At 41.8% G+C, this 14,677-nt stretch overlaps 1 protein-coding gene across 2 annotated transcripts in view; it reads right to left on the bottom strand.

Annotated features, from left to right (window-relative positions):
• Positions 1-14,677, bottom strand: part of PCSK2 (proprotein convertase subtilisin/kexin type 2) — a 370,368-nt gene that overhangs the window by 172,258 nt on the left and 183,433 nt on the right. For both annotated transcript variants that reach the window (XM_073672192.1, XM_073672191.1), the window contains 2 exons: positions 11,162-11,270; positions 8,265-8,302 (listed from right to left, as the gene is read on the bottom strand). In XM_073672192.1, coding sequence (XP_073528293.1) covers positions 8,265-8,302; positions 11,162-11,270 — 147 coding nt within the window. The remainder of the gene's footprint in view (positions 1-8,264; positions 8,303-11,161; positions 11,271-14,677) is intronic.

The following is a 14,677-nucleotide window of genomic DNA, read 5'->3' on the forward strand; positions in this document are numbered from 1 at the left end:
GGCACATTGTCAGTCCGGAAGGGGTAGCACCAGACCCGGAGAAGGTTACTGCCATCCAGAAGTGGCCGGAGCCGAAGAACCTCAAGGAGTTGCGTCAGTTCCTAGGACTAGTAGGATACTACCGGAGGTTTGTAAAAGACTATACTAACAAAGCAGCCCCTCTGCAAGACCTCCTGGTAGGGCAGTCCCCTAAAGGCAGAAACCCCCCATTCCACTGGAGTAAGGAGCAAGCCGAGTCGTTTCAGGAGATGAAGGAGATCCTGATAGGCGACGAGATCCTGGCCTACCCTGACTACAGCCAACCGTTCCTGCCGTATACAGATGCCAGCAACGAAGGGCTGGGCGCTGTCCTAAGTCAGAAGCAGAATGGCCAAGAAAAGGTGATCGCATATGCAAGCAGGAAGCTCCGCCCGACCGAGAGGAACCCAGAGAACTACAGCAGCTTTAAGTTGGAGTTCCTGGCCTTGGTCTGGGCCATCACTGAGAGGTTCAAGCACTACCTAGCCTACAGCAAGTTCACTGCCTACACTGACAATAACCCCTTGACCCATCTTGAAACCGCCAAGCTAGGAGCACTGGAACAACGATGGATGGCTCGGCTGTCAAACTATCAATTCACAATTAAATATCGGGCGGGCCGCAAGAACGCCAACGCCGATGCCCTGTCCAGGATGCCTCACCAGTCAGTGGGTGACCTGGAGGAGATTGAGCTACCTGCCTTTCACCGGAAAGGGATGATCCACGAGCAACGAGCCTCCAGGAGGCAGCGTGGGAAGACGTTAAACCCTCTGCCACACCACAGCTGGAAAGAGACCCAGGACAGTGACCCGGTTGTCAGCCGTATTAAAGAACTGATAACCCAAGAAGGTTCCTTCCTGGAGAAGGAAGCGTCTCTCCAAGCAAAGCAGCTGTGGAACGAGAGGAGCCGGCTGTTTATCTACCGTGAGAAGCTGTGCCGGAGGTACGTCAATCCAAAAACCCATGAGATGGTATGGCAGATAGTGGTCCCGAAGACAGACATCCAAATGGTGTTGGAGGCCTACCACGATCAGGTGGGACACTTTGGCTGGAAAAAGCTAGAGACCCTGCTGAAGTGTCGATTCTACTGGGTAGGAATGCGCAGCTCCATTGAGCGGTGGTGCCGAGACTGTGGACCCTGTAGCCTCAGAAGAAAAGACTACAGCAGCCAGAAGGCACCCCTGCATCCCATCAAGACGACTCAACCCCTGGAGATCGTGGCACTGGATCATGTCAAGTTGTCACCCAGCAGGTCAGGGTACTCCTACGCCCTGACCATGGTGGATCACTACTCTAGGTTCCTGGTGGTCGCCCCCGTCAAGGACCTGACGGCGGAGACGGCAGCAAAAACCTTACAGGCGTGTTTCTGCAGACCCCATGGATACCCTGAGCAGGTGCTGACGGACCAAGGCCCGGCCTTTGAGGCTGAATTGTTTAAGGAGTTCTGCCATCTGTACGGGTGTAAAAAGATAAGAACTACACAGTACCACCCACAAACCAACGGTCTCTGTGAAAAGATGAACAACATCATCATCGACCGGCTGAAGACCATACCACTTGAGGAGAGCAATCAGTGGCCAGACCTGCTACCTGACCTAGTGGATCTGTACAACCACATACCCGTGAGTTCCACCAATTGTACTCCGGCATATCTTATGCGTGCAAGACCTGGGAAGTTGCCCATGGATCTGGAGCTTGGTGTAGTAGAACCAGAGGCGGATGTGACCACTGAGGACTGGGACATGACCAGACAAGAGCAGTACAGAAGGGTACAAGCCTGTGTCGAGGACAGTCTCACTCGGGTGAGGGATAAGCAGGAGGCCCACTACCACAAAAGTGCGCCCGCAGGGCCTTTCACACCTGGTGAAATAGTATTGAAAAGGAAGAGAAGGAACCACAAACTTGATGACCAGTGGGAGAAAGAACCCTTCACTGTGCTGAAGTCAAGATTTGATAGTGGGAAGACCTGCTTTATCAATAGGGATGGAGGAAGAATGTCTGCGACAGTATCCAGGGACCATCTAAAGTTGTGTCCAAATCTACTGAAGCCCCAGGAAGGAGTGCCTCTCACAGTACCGGAGGAGCCTAAAGAAGCAGTGATACACACTGACTTAGGAGATTTACCGGCACATTGGCCCCAACTAGGAGGAGCAGTAATCATCCCTGTAATCACCTTCTACCCACAGCAAGAAGAACCTGTAAGTGCTGCAGAAGAGCCTGCTCAAGAAGAGTTCCCGGTTGGAGCAGAGCAAGAAGGCCCAGCCAATGGTATGCTTGCTAGTCCAGTAGAGAGGTCAATGCAGTCTTGTAGCCCCTCCACACCTAGTCTTAACACATTGGGAGGTAGTGCACCTATTAGCGCTTCACGCATCCCAGGCATACGCAGATCAACACGTAGCACGCGAGGTCAACCCCCTGTCAGATACACTGAGTAAAATAGGTAATACTCTGACAGTGTACATAGTTACCCCTGGGGTATTGTATATTATTGTACTGTATTTGTCATGCATATGTATATTATTTTGTGCTTTGCTTTATTACTGAACAGTTCAAGTGATATGGACACTTTGCCTAAGGACTTCCTTATTTATCTAAGAACTACGTGGCTGAGGACTGTGTGCAGCCCAAAAACTATTTATTGTATATATTTGCGCTCCTTGGAGTGCCCCATTAGGTGACCTCAGAAGGAAAACCTGTCTGGAGTGGCTCTACCGGTGGTCCAACTCGGGATCTCCATGCCCTGCAGCCACCCCAGGGCCTACGTTGAGGGTTTGGGACAGGTCCCTCAAACTACCAAGTACTCTACCCTGTGAGATGGACATCCTGTCTGGGAACCTCACCACAAGAGACTTGAATTCTGAGGACGCTTTGTACTTGTTTATGGTATTATGCAACGTTTAAGAAAAGTGCCTCCCATAAAGGGAAGAAATGTTATTGTTCATGTTTATTCAAAATGTACTTCAGCCCGGGAGTGCTGAGCTTTGCTAGGGGGGAATGTGGCGCCCAGCTGCGCTGGGAGCCACAGATCCTAGGGGGGTGCATTAAAGGATTCCTCCACAAGAGGCCCCCACAGCATACAAACACCTCCACCTTCCACCTCAGACCACCAGAGGGAGCCCGTTAGGGATATAAATAGGGAAGGTGGAGCTAGGCAGTTGAGTTGTTTAGAGTCTAGTCTGGAGTGCACAGAGAGCCTAGTCCGGAAGCAGTCCATGAGAGAGGTTCTCTGAAGAGTTCCCGCAGAAGATGAGCCAGTGAGAGGTCGGTCTGCAGTGGAGCCCAGCTAGACTCAGGAGCTCAAGTAAGTGAGCCCAAAGCGTACCGACGCCTGTAAGAGCGGTGAAGAGCGGCAAGCTGCCGTTAGTGTGAGTAGCCTAGTGAGGGCCCAAGCATGGCCGAAGGCGAGTGGAAAGTGAGTAGCAGTGGGGGCAGAGAAGCTTACCCAGCTCACCCCGAAACATCTACCGGACACCAGGTCCGAGCTTACCGGGATCTCTACGACCCAGTAAGGCATAACCGGAATCCCTGGAGAACTATAGGTCCCAGGTCCACCAGAGAACTGATATGTAACAGTGCCAGGAGACACTGAGGCCCTGTAAACTGGGAGCATGCACTCCAAGAGAAGGCCCTACCACAACGTCAGCTGGTGCAGGACAGAGACAAAGTTAGACTTAGCTTTAGGCAGGTCAGAAACTTACTACGCAGAGGCAAGGAACAGGAGGCCCTATACCCGCTCATTGGGGAGGATCCTGATATGCACCCTTCACCCTACAGTGCTCCGGGATGTGCCTGAATTACCACCAGTAAAAGGTACTGAAGTGACTGTCATGTCTGTCCCTGTTCTTGCTCTGACCCGTCTGGGTCTCACCTGTCCTGCATCCCCCTCTTCATATATATAGGCCTAGCTCCACCTGTGGGGAGCTAAACCATCAAGCTGTCTTATCACCGGCCTCAGTGGACTGCCGCAGCGCTTGTGATTCTCACCAGAAACCACAGGTGGCGTCACGAACTTATAAACATAAATATCCACCCTTTCACAAGCTGACCCCAGGGTACGGGCCCGGGAGCCGACCACCGCGACATCCCCAAGGCCAGGCAAAGGCCTGGTTACCGAGTCGTCCCCATCCCCCTGGGCTAGTCAACACTGTTGGGGATTTATTCAAAATTGAAGGCATACTGAACCAGCATGGCTACCACAGCATCTTGCAGCGGCATGCTATTCCATCCGGTTTGCGTTGAGTTGGACCATCATTTATTTTTCAACAGGACAATGACCCCAAACACACCTCCAGGCTGTGTAAGGGCTATTTGACCAAGAAGGAGAGTGATGGGGTGCTACGCCAGATGACCTGGCCTCCACAGTCAACATACCTGAACCCAATCGAGATGGCTTGGGGTGAGCTGGACCGCAGAGTGAAGGCAAAAGGGCCAACAAGTGCTGAGCATCTCTGGGAACTCCTTCAAGATTGTTGGAAGACCATTTCCGGTGACTACCTCTTGAAGCTCATCAAGAGAATGCCAAGAGTGTGCAAAGTAGTCATCAAAGCAAAAGGTGGCTACTTTGAAGAACCTAGAATATAAGACATATTTTCTGTTGTTTCACACTTTTTTGTTAAATATATAATTCCACATGTGTTAATTCATAGTTTTGATGCCTTCAGTGTGAATGTACAATTTTCATAGTCATGAAAATACAGAAAAATCTTTAAATGAGGTGTGTCCAAACTTTTGGTTGTACTGTACCTCTGGCTTACTAGAATGTTGCATAAGAAGCCATAAAGGTGGTGGGCATACTTTATATTAGGAAAACCTGGTGACAGGTTCCCTTTAAAGCTTATCTTGTAGAAAACAAACCCTCACAGAGGTCTAATAACTGAAAATTTACAAAAAAGTTATGAATCTCAAAATATGGCACCACAAGTAAAATTGTTTTCTATTTTTAAGATATTTTTTAAATGCAATAAAGCATAAAAACAATATAAGTTTGGTATTGTTATCATTTTACTGAAGAAAGTTATTAGGTATCTTTTTATCAGACAGTGAAGGTTTTAAAAATGGAACCCAAGAAACAATTACAGAATTGTGTGCGTTGTGTGTTGTCACTCCATCCCACAAATATTTTTTTTACATTTTTCAATACATATTATAAGGCATTAAAAATCTATATTATTTTAGGTAAAATACAGTATCCAATAAGGCTATGCCAATGGAAAAATGCAGTGAATATAAAAGTTATGGCACTTGGGGAAAAAATGGCTTTGGCTTCTCTTAAGATTCTGAAATTGTATAAATAATATTTCCATAATATTTTGTGATATACAGTAAATTGGGCAGGACCAGAAGTATTTACATATTTTCCCCGCTTTGACATTTCCATTTTTATAGGACTTCATAGCATTATTCAGATCATTAGTGTCCATCAAATGCTCAGCAATAAATGTGAATTAGGAGACAGAAGTTATTTTCAGAAACCATTAATCTACAGAATTTACATAGCCTTGGCAGCTTATATGCGAATGCCTTTTACCATGCAAAATGGATGACATGAAAGCAAAATCTCAGAGAAAACTCGAAAAGGACTCTATTTATCTGTATTTTATTCCCATGATTATAAGGACAGTGATGGCTTGGCAGTCTCTGAAAATGATGCAACTCTTCTGCTAAGCATAATAATGGCTTTCTTATCTAGTAACCACTTGGTGCCAATAAATAATAGTGCTTGAAGACATCAAATCTTTGCACTTCACATTTCATTTGGTTTAGTTGAGCTTCGGTGCAAGTTACTTGAATAGTTAATCATAAATGACAATAGTTAAACAATAGGATGCCCGCATTGCATCTGCTGTGAAAGTAACCAATAAAATTATAATTTTTCTAAAATTAGAGCTATTGTCATCTAATTCACATGCACTTTGCCGCTATATATAATTATGCACTAAAAGAAGGAATTGTGAAATGTTTACAACTTAGGATTTCAAAAATATGTACTGCACATTTTAATTTATGATGTAACGGAATTTTCTTTTTGAGAAAACGGTAATAGTGTATATTTTTTTTACATTCAGGCGGCACAATGTCTTTTTTATATATTAAGGGTGCACAGTATAGTTCTTTTTTGGTATTAGTTAAAAAAACAAATTGGCAGGGATATCCCGATGTTATAACTTTTCCCCAGTGGTGCACCTTGGTCAAAAAAGTTGGGAAGCACTGGTATAAGGAGACAAGGATAAGCACATGCCAGATACGTGCATAAAAAAAATTGTTGTGCATGCTGAAATCCAAGAGTTTGAAGATTGGGAGCCATTAGGACTTGTGCAGACGATATTAGCAATCCGAGTATGATGCGACAAAACATCGGATTGCACCCGGACCAATGTTATGCTATGGGGTCGTGCATACGTCTGATTTTTTTCCACAGAGAAATTCACGAAGAAGCATCAGAGAGCAGCTGTATCCTCTACATTGGTGTACTATACTATCATAGCTTGTATATTTGTGGTCAGTACCTGAGTCATCAGAGATCCGCTCAAATTTATTTGCTGCTACTAGAACTTTTGGAGAAAATTTGTCGAAGCTGGTGAATTCAAATTTCAAAAAGATCTGCTCATTTCTATTAGCCACATAAATACTTAAAGGAAACCTGTCATGTCCTAAAACACTATTAACCTGGAGATCTAGGGTTAATCTGCAGGTTAATAGTGTTCTAAAGCCCTGCAGCCACCATATTGAATGTCTGGCTACCAGGGGGCAATTAATTTATTTCTCCTGGCAGCCTCCAGCTTTCAGTCGTAGAGGCGTGGCTTCAGTCACCGCTCAGTACATATTGAGTGGTGGCTGTAACAACGACCCAACACTGACTGACAACCGGCTCAGCAGTGCATCAGTATAGAGCCAGCTGTCAGTCAGTCTCGGGGCATGGTTACAGTCATCGCACACTATGTACTGAGTGGTGACTGAAGCCGAGCTTCTATGACTGAAAGCTGGAGGCTGCCGGGAGGAATAAAGTTCATTCCCTCCTGGCACCTGACTCTTCGATGCAGCACTCGCACAACTTTAGAACAGTATTAACCTGCCGATTAACCCCATATCTGCACGTTCCCAGAGTTTTTTGAAATGACAGATTCTTTTTAAGGATTTCTGCATTATAGAGAGCACTGCCTTTTCTTCTTTTTATAGCTACATACACGTAGTGTCATGGTTTGTGAATGTATCCTTTATTTATGATCACAACACTTGTTATTAAAAATGGTACTTCAAATGCTAGTATTAATCTTGAGTAACATGCACTTAATTTATTAACAAGCACTTGCCTCTAAAGCCTCATTCAGATGTTTGGCATGTGAGAAAAAAACTGATTTAAATCCGATTTTCATCCTTTTATTGTCTGTGTACCCATTATTACCATTAGTGTGGCATTTGTTTTTCTCACATGCAATAAGAAAATGACAAGATTCTTCCACCCAATAAACAGTAAAAAATAGGAATCATATGGATGTAATACATCCTTGTTGTGACCATTAATTTCATTGACCCATTGCTTTCAGTGGGCAAATTTGATCTTACCTGAATCAAAAACAGACAGGTTTTGTTTTTTGGAGGTTTTTTGAAGACACTTGGTCTGCAAAAAAATATTGTCATGTGGACTAGCCCATAGAATTATAACAGGTATGTAATTTATCCATGAAAAACTTGGAGAGAACATGTACTGTACGTGAAAAATGAATGAGGCCTTTCTCATTCTCTAGGAATGTCCAAGAGACTCCCCAGAATCCCTGAGAAGTTGCCAAATCTCCAAGGCTCTATCTTCTAGTAGTGTTTCAACCTATTTTTTTTCCTCTTTTGTCCCACTTCTTTGGGGGAAATTGGAAAGAGATGTATAAAATCTGAAAAGGTCAATCATTTTTGTTTAAACAAGGTACTCGCCAACATTTGGACTTTTTCCTACCACAATTCTGGTGAACAGTTCTTAATAAATGTCCCCCCTCAACCCTTTTTTACCACTGCCTGCCTTTATTCTATGTTATTATTCATTGTTTCAAGAGCTTGTTGCTAGGTGAATCTCGCCCCATCTCATTTTTCTCATTTTTATGCTACTATCTCTATTAACGTTACAACCATTTATAACGGTTGCGGTTAACAAAAGATCAGTAGTTCAAGTCCTATGGCTGTGGCAGACTCTTTGATAATGAATGAACGTGTCGTCTACAAAAGCCTTTAAATGTTATAATGAACTTTATTATACTCACATAATTTGAGGCAAGATCTGGGTGAAGGTAATCTATTCCTGAAATCAAAAGACATTTATTAAACAAGTCTGAAAAAAACACATGCAGTCTGCAGATAAATGAGGACAAGTGTAAGAGACTTGGAAGGATTAACTTCAATGGTTTCCACCTGACAGCTTATGCGCTCAATTTATGCATAACACAGACATTTATCAGGATGGAAATGACAAGAGGATGACATGAGTCGTGCCCTCGGAAAGGCAAGAAATTGGATTGTTTTAGTGGAACTTGTAAATGGAAGCTAAATTGATAACTGAAGTCTTGTAAAAGGCTCGTGGTTTCGCTCTTGCTTTTGGAATAGATTTAAATGTTAATTTTTTTTTTTTAATAATGTTGATGTTAGTCAAGAAATACATTAATCTGCTCAACTACACATTGTACAGTACAAACTCTAGACTTTCCTAGGGCAGGATGCACCTATTTTATATGATTCACTTTATATTATGTATAAACACTGGGGCTGTTTTATTAAAGTTCTATAATTTAAGACAGTTCAAACCTAGACTAGGCCGTCTTAAAATGCGGAAGATTAAACTACATTTAGCTTTTTGCTATATTTAGTGCATTTGTAGACTGTCTGGTCTGAATTTACACCACATATTAGTTGACTTACTTTGGTCAACTAAATTATGCCAAATTGTAGCACAATTTTGGAGCACAAGAACATGGTTTGGATCACGCCTAGTATTCAACCCAAAGAACACATCCATTTGTCAAGCATATCAAGAAAATGTCTACAACACATATTACATATAGCAGAAGGCATGTGAAGCTCAGTAAATCATCACGAAGAAGAAAAAGGGCTCTGTGTAGTTTTGAACTATTATATAAGGGTCCACAAGCATATGGTGCCTCTGCAAAGCAATGTCTATTCCTTCAAGAAGTGTAGTTCAGATTCATAAAGAAATTTTTCTCTTATGAAGACTTATTAAAGTTTTTATGCAAGAAAACTTGTGTAAAAAGCTTTGGAAAGTTGCAAAATTTTTGCACAATGTGAGGCAGCCCAAAAAGTTTGTACCTTTTGGCATTTTCACGCTATTTTTGCACAGATCTGACAAAGTGGATGTAGCTGGGGTGGGACATGGTGTACCCACCTGCCCCTCCTCCACTGTGAGGATGAGGACAATGAGATGAGTGATGAATTTTTTCCAGTCATAGATTTGTGGCGCACAGAGGCACACGCCACTTCGCACCTTACCTGATTCATTAATAGGCATGTGCCTTAAAGATTTGAAGAAATAGGTAACGACAGATAAAACTTTATAATGAACTACAGATGTGTCCTTCATCACCTGCCTTCTTAGCTTCACATATCCCGAAAAGATTGGTATGAGTTCTGAAAACAATATATATTTTTCAGTACTCTGTCAGGAGATGTTTATGATTTATGGATTTTTATGCGGCCACCCTGTTGTGCTTAGCAGCCTGTAGAGGTTTTTGCCAGCATGTATCGAAGTTATATCACAAAAGGTCATAGTAATTAATGAAACTTGCAGAAAATTGTCTAGTCATTAATCCAGCATAGAGTGGCCAGCTTTATCCTCAATAAAATAAATCATAGAAAGGAAAAAAGTGTACAATTTGAGTACAAAATAGCTATAAGTGTTGGCATGTCAAAAATCTGCACCTGTGCCCTCCCTCGTATTTGGATATAGATATCCCATTCTTTCATTGTAGACATGCTGGGCTCAGATACACTTAGTAAGCAATATACTGGTACAACTGGTTGTCAACCTCAGGGAATACCATGGGGGGAGACACTATGAGTCCCAGACAATTTCCTGAAAATGTATTTTCATTTTGGGGAGTTTATTTTTGCATTAGGTAAGTACACAATTAAATAGAATAGAAATAAATCCTATCCATGCTTTAAACATGAATAGTGCACCATTCAATTGATAGGCTGCTAGACAGTATTGCCTATAATTAAATATATTTAATGTATTCACATGAATAAAAGATAATAAAAGAATCAAGATACATATATGATGATGATGATAACAAAGAGAAAGATAGATACAAACAAACGGATACATCAGTACTGTGCAAACTAAGACGTATGCAGAAATTGAATATATGGACTTTAGACTGCATTACTGCTCTATAGAATATACTTCTAAAATGAAGGCACTAAGCACACAAATTGGCCAATTCATAAGAGCCCACCAGCTGTGACAAGGCGTACCTTTCTTTGACGGAACTCTAAATCTAAAATTATCAGACATGATTCTACTGGGCCAAGAGCCTATAAAGGGCAGGTAGGATGCAGCACTAATTAAAAACTGCCTTAGGCTGATGGGAGGAGTGCTGAGTCGAATATGGAGGCTTGCTTTATTCTGTTCAGAGGTGCATGACAGTTGCTTTTTGCAGTATACTGTTGAAGGTGATGACGGTCTCCACATTTGGCTGAGCTCCTTCTCCGATCACACTTTTATTTAGTGCTGTATCCTACCTGCCTTGTCATGACTGGTGGGCTCTTGTGAATTGGCCAATTTTCTTTTTAAATAATTCTTTTTATTTTATAAGTATATTCTATATTGCAGTAATGCAGTCTAAATTTCATATATTCAGTGTTTGCATACATCTTAGCACTTACAGAGTGCTGCTATATTCTTATGTTTGTATATTATATATTCAGAGCAGCTTGCAACTGTTCACACACGCTTTATTCTGTTCGGAGGTGTCGGTCAGATTTTGTTGGATGGATAGATAGTAGATACATACAGTAGATAGATAGATCAATAGAAATGATAAGATACAATACATTGACTATAATATAAAATGTAAAGGTGAAATCATTAGATATAATAAATATTCATTTTTCTGAAATCATTTAAAAATATTAGTTTGGTGCTTACCATCATCCATAATTGCTATAGTTACTCCTTTCCCTGTATATCCCAGCTCCCAAGCTTCTGCAACATTTAAATCAAGACCTGGGGTTCCATCAGCTTGACCTGTGTTGATCTTATAAAAAATTACAACAAGTTACTTGAAAATATTGATAATTTAAAAAAAAAAAGCTAGCATAAGGGGTCCTTCACAACTTTTTCAAATTTAGCCAGAGAGAAGTGAGGATGTGTTACTTAGCACTTTAATCTGCAAAGTTGCCGCCTCTCTGGAGGCCTTTGCCAAGAACATCCCATCCATTAAGTCACTTGATCTCTTTGGCCAGTCATTACCAGCAGGTTTTTATATTTTATTTTAGAACAATTCATGCTAACTGGTAAATGTTGAAAAATTTGAGGAAAACTCCATAAAATGCACACACAGTTCGTTGCACAGCATTTTAGTCACTTTTTAATGTGTTTTTCAAAGAGAAAAAGAGTTTTTCATGATTTTTTCTCCATGACTTCATGTGTTTCAAATATGCTTTAACACCTTATCACCAAAGACATTTTGACCTTTCTGACAGAGCCCCATTTTTAAAGGAAACCTGTCACCATGAAAATGCAGTCCAATCTGAGTAGATTGATATATAGTTTTGTGAGAAAAGATTCAGTATAATCTGTGGTTTCATCATTCAAACCTCTGTTTTTTCTGGGATTTTTGGTCCAGTGGGGGGCCCTATCAGTGACCGACAGCGATCTCTCTATATACTCTTATTCAAAGAAAACCGTCAGTCGCTGATGGGACAGCCCACTGAACCAAAAATCCAAAAAGTTAAGAGGATTAAAAGATTAAAAACACAGGTTATACTGAATCTTTAGTCCTCCTGCTCTATAACATGGTGCCTGCAAATTAGAATGTATTTTCATGGTGACAGGTTCCCTTTAAAATCTGACATGTGTCACTTTAAATGGTAATAACTCTGAAATGCTTCCTTCTATCCCAGTGATTATTTTTTGTAACACTTTGTACTTCATGTTAGTGGCAAATTTACGTCAATAAGATTTGCATTTATTTATGAAAATATCAGAAATTTGGCAAAAAATGTAGAAAATTTGGCAAATTTAAAATTTTTAATTTTAAGCCTTTATAACAGATACTCATTCCACAAAAAATACCACCATTTCTCATATGTCTATTTTATGTTGCCATCATTTTTAAAATGTCCTTTTATTTCTTTAAGGAGGTAGAAGAGTTACAATGTTAGCAGCAATTTTTAATGTTTTTCAACAAAATATACAAAATCTATTTTTTTACAGACCTATTTAGATTTGAAGTGACTTTGAGGGGTCTATTTATAAGAAAACAAGCAAAAGTGATACGATTTTAAAACTACACCTCTTGAAGTATTCAAAACAGTATTCGGGCAGTTTGTTAACCTTTCAAGCGCTTCACAGAAATGAATGCAAAATGGAATAAAAAATGAAAAATTACATTCTTTCGACTAATGTTGTTATGCACATACCCCACTCACACATAGGTAAAGGGAGTAAGGAAGACCAAAGGGTCCCTGTACAGACTAGTCAATCTCTAGCCACATAACTAAAAGACCACCTTGGACCTGACTCCCTAAAAGGCCATTGAGGGATTTCTCGTGCCTCCCGAGGAACCAGAGGGGAGGCCACAACACACTGACAAACAAGGGGAAATGAAGGTGTGGACGTGAAGACCCAGGTGAGAAACTTAAAGCATATTCATAAAAGGGTAGAGAGTAAGGAGAACCAAAACATAAATGAAACCAGAATAACTTCCAAGAAACCTAAAAGTAGTAAAATGAAAAGATGTTGGGAAGGTAGACAAACAGGAACACAGCAAGAATATAAACGGTGTAAGTGTAGCAGGGCAAGTCCCTTCGCTAAAGGGCTGGAACTCCTTAGCACAAATCCACGTTGAAGCATAGCCAGCAAGGAAGTGCAGTGAAGGGATAATATGTAAATCTCACCCATAATGTGATAGGGCAAACCAAAATGGGAAAATGGAAAACACCTAGAAAAGAGCAAACCAAGAAGGGAGACTAAAGACAATAGGATCAATCAGCATTTGGACAAGTAAGGAAAAATGCAATAGCTCAACAGGCAGAAGAACCGACCACGAAGCTACAGGTCAATGGATCGAATCCCGAAACTGGCCATGACAGTGGTTTTAGTCAAATTATTTTCATTTTCACAAACTGTAATGACAGAAACTGCACTCAAAATTTTGTAATACAATTTTCTACTGAATGCAGCAATACTCCAAATGTGGTCAAATTTATTGCTTGGTGACATGGCATGGAGCGAAAGGGAAAGTGCACTATTTCACATTTGGAATGTAAATTTTGCTGGAATAGATTGTGAATGCTTCAATCATTTGCAGAGCTCCAGTCAGGGGCATAAGATCACAGTTGCAGAGAGTGGCCCACTGACGCTAGCACCCTTCTCAGCTGAATGTGGGTCCTTGGACGCACATTCAGCTGAAATGCACTTTGGCACAGACAGCCATTGACTCCCTGCATTGTATCCGCCAACCAATCAGAGACCTGTAGGTGGGGCATAATGTCACAACCATGCATCGCCCACCCCCCCGCATCGGCTATGGAAGGGGAAGAAAACACTGCTTTGCCATGGGAGCTGGTACAGGTGAGAAAAATCATTTTTTTTTTATTTTCAAATGTGTTGGAGAAGAACACTAGGATGGGGGACATTATTAAAAGAAGGGGTCCAGGAGGGAGGACTTTATTACATAGCAGGCTTTATTAGAGGGTGGGTGCCAGGATGAAGGACATTATTACGAGATGGTGACGCGGATGGATGACATTATTGCATAAAGGGGACATTATAAGAGGATGGGTGCCAGGTAGAGATGAGCGTTGTTCAACTCAAACTGTTCGCCAATCTTAAATTCGAGCTGTTTTGGGCGGTGTTCGAGCCGTTCGGCGAACACGAACGATTTGAGAAAAATTCGGCTATTCGAGGTTATGTTCGATAACTGTTCGTGCACCAAAATCATAACTGGATATTTTCTCAGTAATGATGAAAATTAATGTTAATACGCAGTTTGAGTGTACGGCAGGGCGGGGGGAGGGGCAGGGGATGGATCTCTGCAGGAATAATGAAGATCTCCATTTTTTTTTCTCTTTCCCGCATTTACAGTGGGGAGGTGCAATCTGTCAGCCTATCAGCAGCGCACACACGGAGCGAAGTGCTTTTTTTCACACAAGCAAGGGCATGTGTCTGGCAGTGTATGTCACATATCCTTGCCCTATAAGACCAAGCCATTTTCCCCGTCGCCACCATTTTCTCACCGCTGTTGCTGTGTGTGCTATACCTTGTTAATTTCAAGCCAATTTTCGCACAAATCTACAGATAGCTTGGGAGTAGGGAATAGTTGTGATTGCAGTCCTTTTAAGGACTAGGTTACAGCATTTCCTACGACTTTTATCAGGCAGGTCTGTGCTCTTAAATAGATAGGTTGTGGGAGTAAAGACTAATTGTAATTGCAGTCCT

This window comes from Phyllobates terribilis, unplaced genomic scaffold (assembly GCF_046119375.1).
Source record: "Phyllobates terribilis strain yellow unplaced genomic scaffold, ASM4611937v1 Scaffold_3__8_contigs__length_932513732, whole genome shotgun sequence".
Classification (NCBI taxonomy): domain Eukaryota; kingdom Metazoa; phylum Chordata; class Amphibia; order Anura; family Dendrobatidae; genus Phyllobates; species Phyllobates terribilis.